The 15,247-nt window shown below is 54.2% G+C and overlaps 1 protein-coding gene across 2 annotated transcripts in view; it reads left to right on the plus strand.

Annotated features, from left to right (window-relative positions):
• KIF17 (kinesin family member 17) overlaps window positions 1-15,247 on the plus strand; it is a 40,580-nt gene that overhangs the window by 18,993 nt on the left and 6,340 nt on the right. The window contains exons 7-12 of one of the 2 annotated variants that reach the window (XM_045981381.1): window positions 3,338-3,485; window positions 4,931-5,481; window positions 6,353-6,433; window positions 6,817-6,915; window positions 7,506-7,717; window positions 9,241-9,472. In XM_045981381.1, coding sequence (XP_045837337.1) covers window positions 3,338-3,485; window positions 4,931-5,481; window positions 6,353-6,433; window positions 6,817-6,915; window positions 7,506-7,717; window positions 9,241-9,472 — 1,323 coding nt within the window. The remainder of the gene's footprint in view (window positions 1-3,337; window positions 3,486-4,930; window positions 5,482-6,352; window positions 6,434-6,816; window positions 6,916-7,505; window positions 7,718-9,240; window positions 9,473-15,247) is intronic. The other variant, XM_045981391.1, reaches the window with a different exon arrangement.

The raw sequence follows: 15,247 nt of genomic DNA on the forward strand, positions 1-15,247 counted from the left end.
AAAAGCTGTCTCCTAGGGGCCCCTCACTCTCCCCATATCTGCCTTCCAGCATTTCTGGGAACCAGCAGGCCAGGTAACAATGCCCTGGTTTACGGATACCGAGCTGATCCCTAGCAGGGGGCTTACACAGCCAGACTCAGCAGAGCCCCTAACTCCCGGGTTAGGCTTGTCCTGACTCCGGGCCCTGCTGGTTTCTGGAAATCCCTGCCATTTGAGGGCCCCATTCAGAGACCTGAGCATGGGGTGGGACACTGGCTTTTTCCTGGCAGAGAAGGAATGCCAGACTGGGACCGCTCTGCAGGGACTGCGTCCCTGGATGTGTCCGCAGCTGGGCCTCTGCCCCTCAATGATAAACTCAGTGATAAGCCCTGGGGCCCCTGGGAGCCCTGGTGAGGCTGTGGGGGTCTGGGACTCAGCCTCTGAGGGGCAGACTAGGTAAGTCCTGGGAGTCTGAGTCCTGTGGGCTGGAGGGCTGGAGGGCTGGGAGAAATTGGCCAGAGTCCCTAAGGGCTACCCATGCCAGCTGTTCCCCCTGAGGGAGCCTGGTTGGGTGGGGCTGGCACCCCTGACCAAGGAGCAGGGTGCCACCATCCCCCCTGCATCACCAGAGAGAAGACTCTGCTCCAGGCTGGCTGCTTCAGGGAGCCAGTGACTGGCAGGTCCTTCCGCTGGGGGTGGCAGTCGCTGGCCTTGTCTTCACGAGATAGCCCCGTGGCCACTGCATCTGAGCATCCCCCCGACCCGTGGCCACCACCAAGTGTCCTCTGAGGCCCTGCTATTTCTTCTGTGAGCCACACTTGGAGGAAGAGTCAAAGGTGTCTGTCTTCCCTCTCGCGTTCCTTCCCATTTCACTTATGATCCCCTCATACTTATTGAGCACCTACTATGTGCCTGGAACCGTGCTTTCCTTTCCCACCCGGAACCAGTCAGGACTCTCAGGGTGAGGAGGTGGCCCCTGTGTGGGGCGGTGAGGGTACCAGGCCAGGGATGGCTCTGCCACGAGTGGGAGATGTGACTCCGTGGGCTTCAGTCTCCTGGCTTCACCAGGGAAAGCGGGGGGAGATTTGGACCAGAAGATTCCTGGGTCCATCCAGCTTTTCCATTCTGCAAGCCCAGTTCTTGGTGGGCTCCGTGCCCAGGACAGGCTGCTTAAGCTCTCGGAGACTGTTTGGGCGTCTTCTCACCATGGGACTGTGAAACTAGCACCGAGCAGGACTCGGGGGGCTGGGTTGACAAGCATTTTCCAAGCCCCTATTGGAACTGGGCCCTGTAGCTGGGAGTCCACAATGGGCCACGGGAGAGTTGTTCTGTGTCGCGTATCAGAGCATGTTCTGTAACTGCTGGGGGTGATCTCGAAAGAAGTCTGTGCTGTGAGGGAGACAGGGAAGGAAAGAGCAAAGTCACTAAGCGGGAGGCTTGGCTTCACATGGTTTGTCCACTGTCGCAGGAGGACGAAGAGCTTTCGGGCAGACCCGCAGGTGGACGGGAAGGTGTGGGCTGGGATGGCGAGGGCATGCTTCAGTGTTCTCTGGGAAGCAGGAGACGGGAAACGGGAGAGGGGGAGGGTTGCAGAGGGAGGGAGAGCAGAAGGACCCGGGAGGGGCGCTCAGCAGCGTGTAAGAGGCCCTCTGTGGTTCGGGGTCACACATGTACCACTGGGACTGGAAGTTGGTACTGCTGTGTGTGTGTACGTGTGTGTGTGTGTGTGCACACGTGTGCACGCGAGTGTGTACATGCACACACCTGCATCTCCAGCCAGGTCTTGCTGGTCGTGTAGGTGTGACAAGGCTGAGCCAGGGTGACATTGGGGTCAGGCCGTGCAGGGAGGGAACTGTGGGGGGCGTGGGTAGGGCTTGCTGAAGGATGAGTGTGGGGTAGGGCCCGAGTCCCTGCTGGGGAGGAGAGGAAGCCAGGGCAGGGGGCGGGGGGCAGTGAGAAGCAGATGGGGTGTAGGAGGTCTCCTGTGGCCACTAGAGAGCTGTGTGGTTCTGGGCAAGTCACCTCCTGGGGCCCCAGCAGCCCTATGTATGGCCCTGGGACTCAAATGCATCTCAGGTGTGCCACAGAACGCTCAGTCCCATATTAATGATCCTCTGTCCCTCCCCGAGAGCCCGGGTCATAGAGTCTGTGCCGTCGTAGAACTCTGGGCTCTGTTCTGGAAGGGTCCTGGTGAGGTGGGTGTGTGCGCAGGGGCTGTCCCTCCCCTCCCCCGGCCTGTCCGCCTGGCTTTCTCAGGGGCAGCTCCACAACACGGGAGGCCATGTACTGTCATCAGCCTGAACCCTGGCCCTGCCCGTGGGAGGTGTGCTTGGAAGCCAGAACAGTCCGGTTATCCTTCCGGCCAGGCCAGCGGTGGGCTCCAGGCACTCACGGACTCAGGAGTTTGCCCCGAGTCCCTTCCTCCTCTGTGCTAGGCGCCGAGGCTGCAGGAGGGGACGTTGCTGTCTGAAAGGGTGGTCAGAGAGGGCCTCTTGGAGGGGGTGTTCCTGAGCTGAGGCCTGAAGGAAGAGCTCGCTGGGGTATGAGGGCAGAGACCCCGAGGCAGAGGAACACGGGCCTGTCGAAGAGTGGAAAGTGGCCCCTGTGCCCAATGGGGTATATGTCATGAGGGGGTGCCGTCCAGATCTCTGAGGACTTGGTCAAGTCGAGAGACTTAGACTTTGCCCTGTAACAGAGGAAGCCACTGAAACACTGTCTAGGAGCGCCTGGATGGCTCAGTCGGTTGGGCATCTGACTCTTGATTTCAGCTCCGGTTATGATTTCAGAGTCATGGGCTCGAGCCTCGTGTAGGGCACTGTGCTCAGTGGGGAGTCTGCTGGAGATGATCCCCCTCTCCTTCTATCCTCTCCTCCTCTCTCTCTCTCAAATGAATAAATAAAGGGGCGCCCGGGGGGGGCTCAGTCCTTAAGCATCTGCCTTCAGCTCAGGTCATGATCCCGGGGTCCTGGGATAGAGCCCCACATCAGGCTCCCTGCACAGCGGGAAACCTGCTTCTCCCTCTCCCACTCCCCCTGCTTGTGTTCCCTCTCTCGCTGTGTGTCTCTCTATGTCAAATAAATAAAATCTTTAATAAAAAAAAATAACAAAATAAAATAAAATGAATAAATAAAATCTTTTAAAAAATGCGGATCAACTTCAAAAGGGCCTACAGCAGCCAATTTCGTCCCCGTGTTGTGTAGGTAATTTTAACTTAGGCCTTTTGGCTTATTGGTATTTCCTGGGTTGTTTGAATGACCGAGAAGGCGAACTGTGGTCTGATGCTGCCTGGGCCTCCCCTCCCCCTGCTGCCCCCCAACCATGTCTTCTCCCCCCACCCCACCCCCACTCCCGCTCCCAGGAGTATGAGGAGCGCCTGGCCCGGCTGAGGGCTGACTATGAGGCGGAGCAGGAGTCCAGGGCCCGGCTGGAGGAGGACATCACGGCCATGCGCAACTCCTACGACGTGAAGCTGTCCACATTGGAGGAGAACCTGCGTAAGGAGACAGGTGGGCGCCCACCCCGGGCTGTCGGGAGGGTCGCCAGCTGGTTCCCCCTCCCCATTTTACGAACTGACATTCATAGAGCACTTCCTATGCACCAGGCTCAGTTCTAGTCACTCCTTACGACAGCCCAGCCAGGTAGGTACCGCCATGAGGCTCATTTTATAGGTAAGGAAGCTGAGGCACAGAGAGGGTGAGTGATTTGTCCATGGTCACACAGCTGGTGACGTGAGTCAGGATGGGAACCCAGGCAATGTTCTCACCCACCCAGCGTGGCATCCGTGAAGCCTTGGCCCCAGGCTGGGCCCTAGCCCAAGGCTGACTTAGCATTACAACGTATCACCCTTATTTCATGGGTGAGTTCCCTCCTCCTGCTTCTGCATTTTCTAGTCTCCTCTCATTTTTGAGCCACTCTGTGAACTAAGCAACCACATTCCAAAATAAGGATTCAATTACTAGCAAGTTCTTCCTTGCTGAAGATTTTCGTTGTCTTTTTGACATTCTAGAATGTTCTACCCTACCACTATTCTCCAAACACCTGTGCTGCCAGGCAGCTCAGACTTCCTAGTACTCACCCAAATACTATAAAACCCCACTTGTCATGACGATGGTATTGGTCACATCGTGGGTACCATTTATTGGGCATTGCTGCGTGGCCGGTGCTGGGTGCTGTGTACTCCCTCAGTGAGTGAGGACGCGCTTAGTCCTCCTCACATTGCCATGGTGCACACTGAGGCTCAGAGAGCTTCCGGCCGCTGAGCTAGGGAGAGGATGTCCTCTTTCAGCAAAGGGAACGTGTCTCCAGCCCACGACACAGAGACAAAGAAGTGAGTGGTTGTCGTGCCCATGAGCTGGGAGCCCTGAGGAGGCCTGTGGGACTGTAGTCGCGTCCATGCTGGCAGACCCAGAGGAGAGGGAAGGGCAGGTTCTAGCATGTCTGTCCTTCAGAGTGTTCCTCTAGTCCAGTTTGAATGTTAGGCCTGCAGGTGGTTTTATTTGGTCTAACGATCATCCGCAGTGTTCCTTTAACTCCCATGGAGCTAGCATTTCCTGTGGACGAGAGCCCTGAGCGGGGGTGCCCTGTAGAGGCCCCCGCTCCGGGTCTCGGGTGTGAAGTCTGCTTGCTGAGCGGGAGCTCTCGGCCTAAGAGGCCATAAGACCCACAGGGCAGTCCCTTTCTGTGTGAAGAGCAGCCCCAAGGCAGCTGAAGGCCGGGGAGGTCAGAGAATAGAGAGCTCCTGGTGCTGGTCAGGGAAGACTTCCTGGAAGAGGAGGCAGGAGAGGGGTCTGAGTTCTCACAGAGGAGAGGGCAGAGATGGGAGGCCAGTATTTGGGGGTCTGGGAGGCTCTGGCTCTTAAGCCTGCCCCTCAGAGACGGTGTGCTTGGGGGCGGCCCCCAGAGGGTTACCCCTCGTCCTCTGTCAGACACTGAAAGGAGTCTCCATTTGCAGAGGCTGTCCTCAAGGCGGAGGTCCTCAAGGCGGAGGTCCTCAAGGCGCAGGGCACATCCAGGGCGGAGTTTGTCAGCTGGTCGGAGTCCTCCCCTGCGTTCCATTACGAGATGGCCACGAAGCCTGAGATCCACTCCACGCCGTGCGCTCTGGCCGGCAAGGATGTCTCCAAGACTGAGGTTTCTCCGGGGTTCGAGGAGCTGCCCACGGCAGAGATCTCCAAGTCTGAGGCGTCTCTGGGATCTGATGAGTCTTCCACGCTCGAGGACACCTCCATGTCCGAGGCCTGTCTGGAGCCCCAGGAGCCTTCTAACGTAGAGTTCTCTGCGCCGGAGGCAGAGGCCGTGGGCAGCTCCCTCCCGGGCCACGACCTCAGCTGGGAGGCCGCCGGGCCGGTCCCCGAGGACGAGCAGCCACGGCTGGCAGCGCTGGGCCTGCTCCCCAGCCTGCACGACCCATTCGCCGAGGTGGAAACCAAGCTGGCCAGGCTCTCCTCCGCGGTGGCTGGGGCCGAGGCGCCCCAGGCGGCCACCTCCAGGCTCCCCACACAGGTAGCTGATGTCATATGAGATGTTGTGCCGAAAGGCGACAGGCAGAGCTCGGCGGGGGGCGGGGGGGGGTCGGCAAGCAGGTCGCTGGGTCTGGTGCTGACCGTCCAGTCCGGTCAGGGCGGGAGCTCCGGCTTGGCGGCTGCAGAAGCCTTGTTTTGGCTCACTGGTGGGGAAGTGGCGATGGAGAGAGGAGGCTTTGCCGGGTGGGCACCTGTTCTGCTAACGGAGGGACACCCACTTGGGGGGTTTGCTGAGTTGTCATGGTTACACTGAGCTTCTAGGCCCCGAAGGAAGGAGCCGGAGGAGGTTGGAGGCTGCAGGAAGGCTGCCCCCTTCCAGGGACCCCCCACCCCACCCCCCTGGGTCCGGTGGGGGTTGCCCTGCCATCCTGCCTCTTTGCTGGGTGCTTCTCCCCTTTCCGCTCTCTCTTCTGGTTTAAATTCTCTTCCCCTTCTCTCCCTTGTGTTCCTTTTCCTTTGCTTTCCTTTCCTTTCCTGTGTGTGTGTAAAGAGCACAGGACTTTGAGCCGGACAGACCCGGGTTAAACCCCGGCTCGACCACCCACAGAGCTGTGTGACCTCGAGCTGTCAGCTTTCTGGGCCTCGGTTTCCTCTTCTCTAAAATGGGGGTGCCAACCCGTGCTTTACCTCAGGTACCACAGTCGATGCTCCTGGAGCTCGCTCCCTTCCACGTTCTCTCCTCCCAGTTCTCTCTTCTCCGCTCCCCTGCTCCCCAGCGGTGACAGGCAGCAGGAGGTGGTGGCTTGGTGAGGCTCCGGGCTGGGGCGTGAGGCACTGAAGGGGAGGTCAGGGAGTGGATGATGATTCTGGCCCACTGTCCCTCTCCCTCCCCGACCCCGTCGTCCTGCCAGCAACCCTCCCTGACAGATCTGCTGGGGCCTGGTGTCGTTAGGTCTGAAGCTGAGGCAGCTGACTTCCTCCTGCCCGGGACTGTGAGTTCCCCCCACCCGGGTCCAGACCCTCAGGTCGGAGGAGGAGTCCCAGGAGCCTGGGCCTTCCTGTGGCGCACTGGACCTCAGTGTCCTCCTCCCCAAGACAGGGGCTGTGAACCCAGCCCACCCCCAGCTTATCGGAACTGGCCTGTCACAAAGCGGGCCGACCTCTTATTATTGCTATGACTAAGAGGCCACTGCTCGGCAATTCTTAGACTTTGCTTGGCCTTGACAGCCTGTCTAAAGCGAGGAGGCTCTGGTGTGTGCTGAGGGCGAGGGCTGCTGGGCGGGGGCAGGGGTCCCGACTGGCTGGCAGGAAACCGCCTGGGTCCTGTGTTGAACACTGCTGCTCTCAGAGCCCTCCCTTCTTTCTTCTGCTTAAGAAAGCACAAGAGGCCATGGAGAATGAGAGCAAGGCTTTAAATCTACCCACGTGTGTGGAGAGAGAAAATTATCTCCCAGCCTCTGGACTGGATCACTGGGTAGGAACTGGCATACTCGAGGTTCTCAGTTGATGGGAGATGGGGTGGCCCGGGGTGCCCTGGCTGTAAGGTGACATTGAGAGGGGACCCAAGCAGGAAGAAGGGTCCAGGGCAGAGCATCAGGGCAGGGGATGGCATGTGCCAAAGTCCTGTGGCCGGGAAGAGCTCAACTTACTCAGCAATAGAAAAATGAGGCCAGAGAAGCAGCTGGGTGGATGCGTTGGGGGAGGGGGAAGGCAGGAAGAGGCACGGAGGGCACAAAGGCCACGGAAGAAGCTGGATTTTACTGCCAGGCCATTGGGAATCTGTGCAGGGTTCTCACCGGGAAAGGGCGGTCATGGATCTGTATTTGGAGAAAATTGCCCCAGCTGCCGTGGAGAGGCTGGGTTCCCAGGGGCAGGAGGGCAGGAAGGAAACTGTTTCTGGGTGTTGGGGTAGGAACCTGACCAGGTACTGGGTGGCTCTGAGCCCGAAGTGACCCATCCTGGGCCACGAGGGACCCTGCTGCTGCCACCGGGGACTGAGGCCGCGGGAGCGCGCGTCCAGGGGGCAGCCTCTCTGCCTCCATCTTGGTTTCTCTCTGTGCTCAGGAGGTTGACCCGGGCCCAGAAGTGGCCGAGGAGGTGGTGCCGGCAGCAGAACCTGACGTCGGGGCTGAGACTGAGGCCCAGATGGCTGTGGAGGCTCAGCCTCAACCCTTGCTGGCCATCACCAGTGTGAGAAGGGACAGTGTAGGCGTGGAGGTGGCGGTGCTGACTGACGACCTGCCGCCTGTCGTGGACCAGCAGCAGGTGCTTGCCCGGTAAGTGCTGGGGCGTGGGGCTGGTGGGGCCCTGTGGCAGGGCAGGGAGGGGCTGTGGCCAGGCCTGGGGATGGGAGCGCCTGGAGAGCTGAGCCTCCACTCCACTGCCCTGCGTGACGAGGCTGGAGAGGCCCCGACCCTCTCTAGGAGCGAAGGGCACGGGTGGTGCCATCAGCCGGGCAGGCAGTGCTCTGCCCGGGGAACCTTACAGGTGCCACCAGACTCCCTCAGGCACCTGCTGGGGCACAGGTGCTCCAGGAGAAAGGGAAGGGACTGTCGCCTGCCTGGCATTCTCAGGAATCCCAGGGTGGCGTGATGCGGGCTTTCCTCAGCTCCCAGCGTGCCCTCCTGATTGAGACCTGCTCCCTCTGGGGACAAGCCACCCTGATCATGCTCAGAGTCTGCTCATCTGGGGAACTGGGCTGTCTTCACTCTGTGCCAGCCACTGAACATTTCTGAGCCTTGGTTCTCACTTCTGTAAATGAGAATAACATCAGGGTCACCTCCATGATGGTCAGCCCCATGGCCAGGGGGTCAGCCTCCTCTTGGCAGTGGCAAACCCAGTCCCACAGTCCATGGTTCAAACGTGAACCAAGCAGGGGCTGCGGGCTGGGAACCAGGACACAGGATGAATGAGCTGCCACTTTGGCTTACATGGGACCCATGGTCCAGGGGGACGCAGCTACCCAAGCCCAGGGAGGGCCAGCTTCTGTAGTGTGAGAAGCCAGTGGGTTGTGCAGTCCACTCTCTGGGCTCCCATCCACCGCCCCCACTACCTCTACCACCAGAGCCAACGTTAAACCTCCCTGTGCCTTAGCTTCTCATCTACAAAGTGGTTGATAATAAGAGCTGCGGTTTGAGAAGCTCATCTTGAGGGTCAAAGGAGACCACGCCTGCCAAGCGTCAGACCCTGAGAAAACTCTCCACGCCTATGGCAGTGGTCTAGATGTGGTCCAGAATATGGTCTGGGAAGCCTTCACAGAAGCCTTTGTTTTCCGTTTCTTAGAGTAGCTTTGCTTAGCTCCCCCTGAATGGGGTTTGAAGGCCAGAAGCCTCAGGAAGGCATTGAGATACAGGGTGGCCTCAAAAGTGCGGCGCCGGGGAGCAGCCTGGCTATTTGGAAAATGCACAGTGGGGAAACCTGGAGCAAGCTGGGTGGGGGGCTGCAGAGGGAGACAACGAGCACTGCTCAGCCTGGGCTGCTCTGGTCCCGCGGGGTGCCCGGGAGCATGGCCGCCAGCCTGTGCGCTGTGGGGACCCTGGGCTCTGGGAGGCCTGGGGCAGGTGGTAGGTGGGTCAGCTCTGGCCCGTGGGGAGATGCTTGCCTGTCCTCTTGGGTGCACAGGCCTGGGACTCTGTTTGGAACCCCCGGGGTCTGACCCCAGCCAGAGGCTTCGCCTCTCTGAGCCCGAGTCCGTGTCCATGAGGGGTGGCTGCGAGGACCCCACGATGTCCCGCTGGACAGCAAGCACCTGGTGACAGCCCCGCCCTGCTGACGCGTGCCTTCCTCCCCCCACCGGCAGTTTGCAGCTGCTGGAGCAGCAGGTGGTGGGGGGAGAGCAGGCCAAGAACAAGGACCTGAAGGAGAAGCACAAACGCCGGAAGCGGTACGCCGACGAGCGCAAGAAGCAGCTGGTGGCGGCCCTGCAGAACTCGGACGAGGACGCCGGCGACTGGGTGCTGCTCAACGTCTACAGCTCCATCCAGGAGGAGGTGCGGGCCAAGAGCAAGCTGCTGGAGAGGATGCAGCGGAAGGTGAGGCCCCGGCGCACGCCCCACTGGCCCCGGGCCGCTGCCCATAATTCCGCACGTGGGCATTTATTGGGTGCCTGCTGTATGCGAGTGTGTGCGACAAACGGGACAACAGAGAAACAAGCGGGCCAGGGCCGGACAGTGATAGTGCCGTGAAGGGAACTCTGGGGGAAGGTGGTGATGTAGGAAAGACGTCAGTGTTCAAAGCTGACAGCCAAGAAAGAATTCTTGAGACGTCTTTGGTGCAGAAAGGTGGCCTTATCAAAGCGCAGGGACAGGATCTGTGAGCAGAAGGACCATGGGGACCAGGGCCACGAGGAGTGGCCTGCTGGGATAGTGTGAGCCTCCAAGGAATTTTGGAAGCAAGGTTCCAGGACCTTGAGGGGGCTAGCTATTGTTGGGGAAAGGTCATTCAGGACTGTCTAGTAACACCTGCGTCATGAGACCCTTTAGGTGTGTATCGGTGGGCCATAGGCTTGGGGGACGGTTGCCAGCATGTATCTTGGGGGGTAGAGATAAAGGAAATTTCCAAAGGAATTTTTATATGTTAAAGTAGGCTTCCAGGATCCTGGCAGGGGTTGGGGGGGGGGGGGGTCAGGCTAGGATTGCCTCTCGCCCTTAAACAAAGTGTCAACATCGAGGCAGCTGAGCCCCTAGAGGAATGTCCCTCTGCCTGTTTCAAGGACATGTCCATGGGCTGTAGGCAGTAAGGAAATTTAATCATTTTTCTTTTGCCTTTGTTTTCCACATCAGGTGGCTTTATTTTGATTTTTTCTTGGATTGAGGTACACACGTGCCAATCACAAATACGCAACTTAACTCATTTCTGCAAAGTGAATGCACCCATAGAACCAGCACCCGCATGGGGAACCGAGCATTTGCAGAACCCTAGAAGTTTCCAGGGACCACCTTGGGTGGGGGTCAGGGACGTTCTCTGGAGCTGGTGGCTTCTGAGGTGGGAACCCAAACTTTAGGAAAGGTGCGGCCAGGTTGTACTGCAAGGCAGAGCCTTCCAGGTTGGGGGAGGGACCAGTACCCAATAGGAGCTTAGTGGCTCCAGGAGGAGAAGGGAGGCAAATATGACTGAGCACAGGGAGTGAGGACAGCAGGGGAGAAGCTGCTGTCTGCTTCCCTTGGCACACCCCCAGGGGCTCTGGCCCCTGACTCGTCCCCCTCGGCCACCGCATGGCACCTCTCATCCCCAGCTGACACCTTTCACCCAAAGAGCTCACCAAACCAGAAGCTGATGCTTTTCCCCTCTTTGAACCTCTGTAGTGTTTACATTTTCTTGGTTATTTTCATGCTTTTTCTTAATACCCTTTTTATCTTTTCAGCCAAATTTGTTCTTCCTGGGATATCTTGTAATCTCGTCTGTGCACCTAAGTTTTGAAAAATTCTTTCTGGAGTTTGGTTAAATGTCCCATTTTATACCTTCTTCGTTTCTGTCCATTTCCACCTGAAGGTTTCTGGATTGCTGATTTGAAATGTTCATATGTGTGAACTGAAGGAAATTTTATGCACATTGGGATGTTGGGTTATATTTTGGTTCTATGTGCTCATGCTTTGGGGGGGGATTTTCTTCTGAAATGCTTTGATTTTCATTTCCTCTTTCTTCAAAGAGCAGCTTTGATTAGCTACTTCTGCTCTTTTCTGTGTATTTTGCAGTGTCTTGTTTTTCTGCGCTTTCAGGACCAGCTGAAAGCAGAGGTGAGGGTTTGGGCGGCTGGCTGGGTTTGCTCAGTCGACAGCACACTCTTCTGTTCCTGTAGTGAAGTGCAGTATTAAATAGACTGTCTCCTATTGCTGTGGGAGTTAGCTGTTACCACATATAGAGTTGCCTAAAAGAACACAAACTTATTATCTCATAGTTCTTTCGGTCATGGTCCAGCATGACTTACTCCTCTGCGTAGAATTCCATACGGCTGGGACCAAGGTGTGGGCAGGGCTGCGTTTCCTCAGAAGTTCTAGGGAAGAATGTGTTTCCAGGGTCAGTTAGTTGTTGACAGGACTCAGGCCGATGTGGCTGTAGGACTGAGGATCCCATGTCCTTGCAGGCTGTCCGCTGGGGGTCATTCTGTTTCTAGAGGGTGCCTGCTCCCTGGCCCCCTCTGAGACTGCCAGGGCTGGCCCCTCCTAGGCTTCAGCTCTCTGACTCTCCTTCGTCTAAAGCATCACTTCTCCTCTGCCTGGTTCTCCACACCCCGTGGTCACACCACATGTTTACACTGGGCTCACCGGGTGATCCAGGATAATCTCCCTGTTTTAAAGTCAACAGATTAATAACCTTAATTCCATTTGCAAAGTCCTTTTTGCTGTGGAAGAGAAACATAGTTACGGGCATGTCCTAAGGGGTGGAAATCACAGGGGTCAGGACGTTACCTTCCAAATCTCGCTCTCATTTTTGGGTCCGCTCTTTCTCTCTCAATCTCTCTTCCAGTGGGAGGGGTCTGTGTGTCTTTTGTGATTTTCTCTTGTTTCTGCAGACTTTTATTTTACACCTCAAGGGGTCTCCCACTTCTAAACACCGTCCAGAAGCAATGCCTTGCAGAGACTCACCCCTCGGTCTCTCCAGAGACTTGCAGAGACCGACATGCATTCCAGTCTTTTCCATGGGTTTCGCAGTATCTGATCTATCCTCAGTATTTCCCCGCTCAAAGTAGGGCTTTCTCATTTGGGGAGTGATGTTATCTGCCTTCCACACCTTGCCCTCCCCCTTCCACACTTTGCTGGATGCTTTCCACTCCTCCCCGCTGTGGGGCGGGCCCACCAGCTCTCTGCTGGACTTTGGGTATTTTGGACCTGTTTGTGTAGGCTGGGTGGAGGGGGGTTTCATTTTCTTTCCCCATTCTGTGTGTTGTTTTGGAGGGTCACCCTGGAGAGATTCAGATTTAGGTAGCTGCCATCATCCCCAGGTACCCAGGACTTTGTTTGAGAGAGAGAGAGAGAGCATGAGCAGGGAGGAAAAGCAGAGGGAGAGGGAGAAGCAGGATCCCTGCTGAGCAGGGACACCCCCCCCCCCCCACGATGTGGGGCTCGATCCCAGGACCCTGAGATCATGACCTGAGCTAAAGGCAGAGGCTTAATCCACTGAGTCACCCAGGCAGCCCTAAAAAACATTTTAAAAAAATAATTGTGAAGGGACGCCTGGGTGGCTCAGTTGGTTAAGCCGCTGCCTTCGGCTCAGGTCATGATCCCGGTGTCCTGGGATCGAGTCCCACATCGGGTTCCTTGCTGGGCAGGGAGCCTGCTTCTCCCTCTTCCTCTGCCTGCCACTCTGTCTTCCTGTGTTCTCTCTCTCTCTGACAAATAAATAAATAAAATCTTTTAAAAAAAATAATTGTGAAATAGAAGGAAACACTTCTTAACTTATTCTATGGGGCCCATATCACCTGATACCAAAACCATAGAAAAACATAACAAGAAAACTATAGACTAGTATTTCTTATGAATGTAGACAGAAAATGCCCATAAGATACTAGCAAACCAAATTATACATCATGCCAAAGTGTGATTTAGCCTAGGAATGCAAGGTTGGTTTAGTATCCCAAATCAATTGATGTAATATACCATATCAATAGAATAAAGGACAAAACCCACGTGTTCATCTTTTTTTTAAAAGATTTTATTTATTTATTTGACAGACAGAGATCACAAGTAGGCAGAGAGGCAGGCAGAGAGAGGGAGGGGGAAGCAGACTCCCTGCTGAGCAGAGAGACCGATGTGGGGCTCGATCCCAGAACCCTGGGATCATGACCTGAGCCAAAGGCAGAGGCTTTAACCTACTAGCCACCCAGGCAACCCCCATGTGATCATCTTAATGATACAGAAAAAGTATTTGAAAAAAATTTAACACCTCTTATGATAAAAACACTCAGGAAACTACGAATAGATGGGAACTAATTCATTCTGATAAAAGGCATCTATGAAATCTCCACAGGTAACATCATACTTAATGGTGAGAGATTGAAAGCTTTACTCCTAAGACTGGGAACAAGACAAGGATGTCTGCTCTTACCACTTCTGTTTAACATTGGGCTGGAGGTTCTAGCTGGGGTAGTAGGCAAGAAAGTGAAATAAAAGGCACTGAGATTGGAAAAGAATATACAAAATTATATCTATTTATAGATGACATCTTTTATGTAGAAAGTCCTAAGGAATCCGCTAAAAAAAACCCAAAAAACAAAAAACCCTACCTACTAGAATCAATTAACAAGTTCAGCAAGGTTGTAGAATACAAGATCAATAAACAAAAAGCAATTGTATTTCTACACACTTGCAATGAGCAATCTACAAATAAAATTAAGAGAACAATTCCATGGGGCACCTGGCTGGTTCAGTCTGTAGAGTATGAGATTCTTGATCTCAGAGTCATGAGTTTAAACTCCACATTGGATGTGGAGACTACTTAAATAAAAATATATAATATCCATAAACATTAAAAAAATAATAATTCCATGGGGCGCTGGGTGGCTCAGTCATTGGGTGTCTGCCTTCGGCTCAGATCATGATCCCAGGGTCCTGGAATCTACCCCAATGTAGGGCTCCTTGCTCAGCGGGGAGCCTGCTTCTCCCTCTCTGTCTACTTGTTGCTCCCCCTGATTGTGCATGCACTCTCTCTCTCTCTCCCTCTCTTTCAAATAAATGAATAAAATCTTAAGAAAAAAGAATAAATATTAAAAAAACTTTCATTTACAATACATCAATAAAGAATAAAATACTTAGGAATAAATTTAACAAAAGAAGTGTAAAGCTTATATTCCCCAAACTATAAAACCTTGTTGAAATAAATTAAGAATACCTAAATAAATGGAAAGACACCCATGTTCATGGATTGGAAGACTTAATAATGATAAGATGGGAATACTCTTCAAAGTGTTCTACAGACTCAAGGCAATCACTATCAAAGTCCCAGATGACTTCTTTGCAATGATTGACAAGCTGACCCTAAAGTTCATATGGAAATTCAAGGGACAGAATAGTCAAAACAATCTTGAAAAGAACAAAGTTGGAGGACTCATACTTCTTTATTTCAAAACGTACTACAAATTTACAGTAATCCAGACTGTGTGGTACTGGTATGAATACAGGCATATAGATCAATGGAATGGAACTAAGAGTCTATAAATAACCTTCGTGTTTATGGTCAATTGATTTTCGACAAGGGTGCCAAGATTATTCAGTGAAGAAATTACAGTCTTTTCAACAATTTTGTGCTGGGACAACTAGATTCCCACATGGCAAAGAATGATGTTGGACCCCAACCTCACACCATATACACAGATTAATTCAAAAATGGATCAAGAAACTAAGTGGAAGAGGTAAAGCTATAAAATTCAAAAGTGTAAATGTTTGTTACCTTAAATTTGACACTGCTGGGCACCTTGGTGGCTCAGTCAGTTAAGCAGCTGCCTTTGCCTCAGGTCATGATCCCAGGGTCCTGGGATCAAGCCCTGAGTCAGACTTCCTGCTCAGTGGGGAGTCTGCTTCTCCCTCTTCCTTTGTGTGAGCTCTCTCTCTCTCTCTCTCTCTCTCTCACTCTCTCGCTCTTTCTCTCTCTCTCCCTCACTCTCTCTCAAGTAAATAAAATCTTAAAAAAATAAGTTAGACATTGCTTTCTTATGTATGATACCAAAGTACAAACAACAAAGGGAAAAAATAGATATATTGGACTTAATAAAAATTAAAACTTTTGTGCTTCAAAGGATACTCTCAGGAAAGAGAAAATGCAGCCCATAGAATGAGAGAAAATATTTGCAAATAATATATCACAATAATGTG

The sequence above is a fragment of the Meles meles genome, chromosome 1 (assembly GCF_922984935.1).
Source record: "Meles meles chromosome 1, mMelMel3.1 paternal haplotype, whole genome shotgun sequence".
Lineage (NCBI taxonomy): Eukaryota > Metazoa > Chordata > Mammalia > Carnivora > Mustelidae > Meles > Meles meles.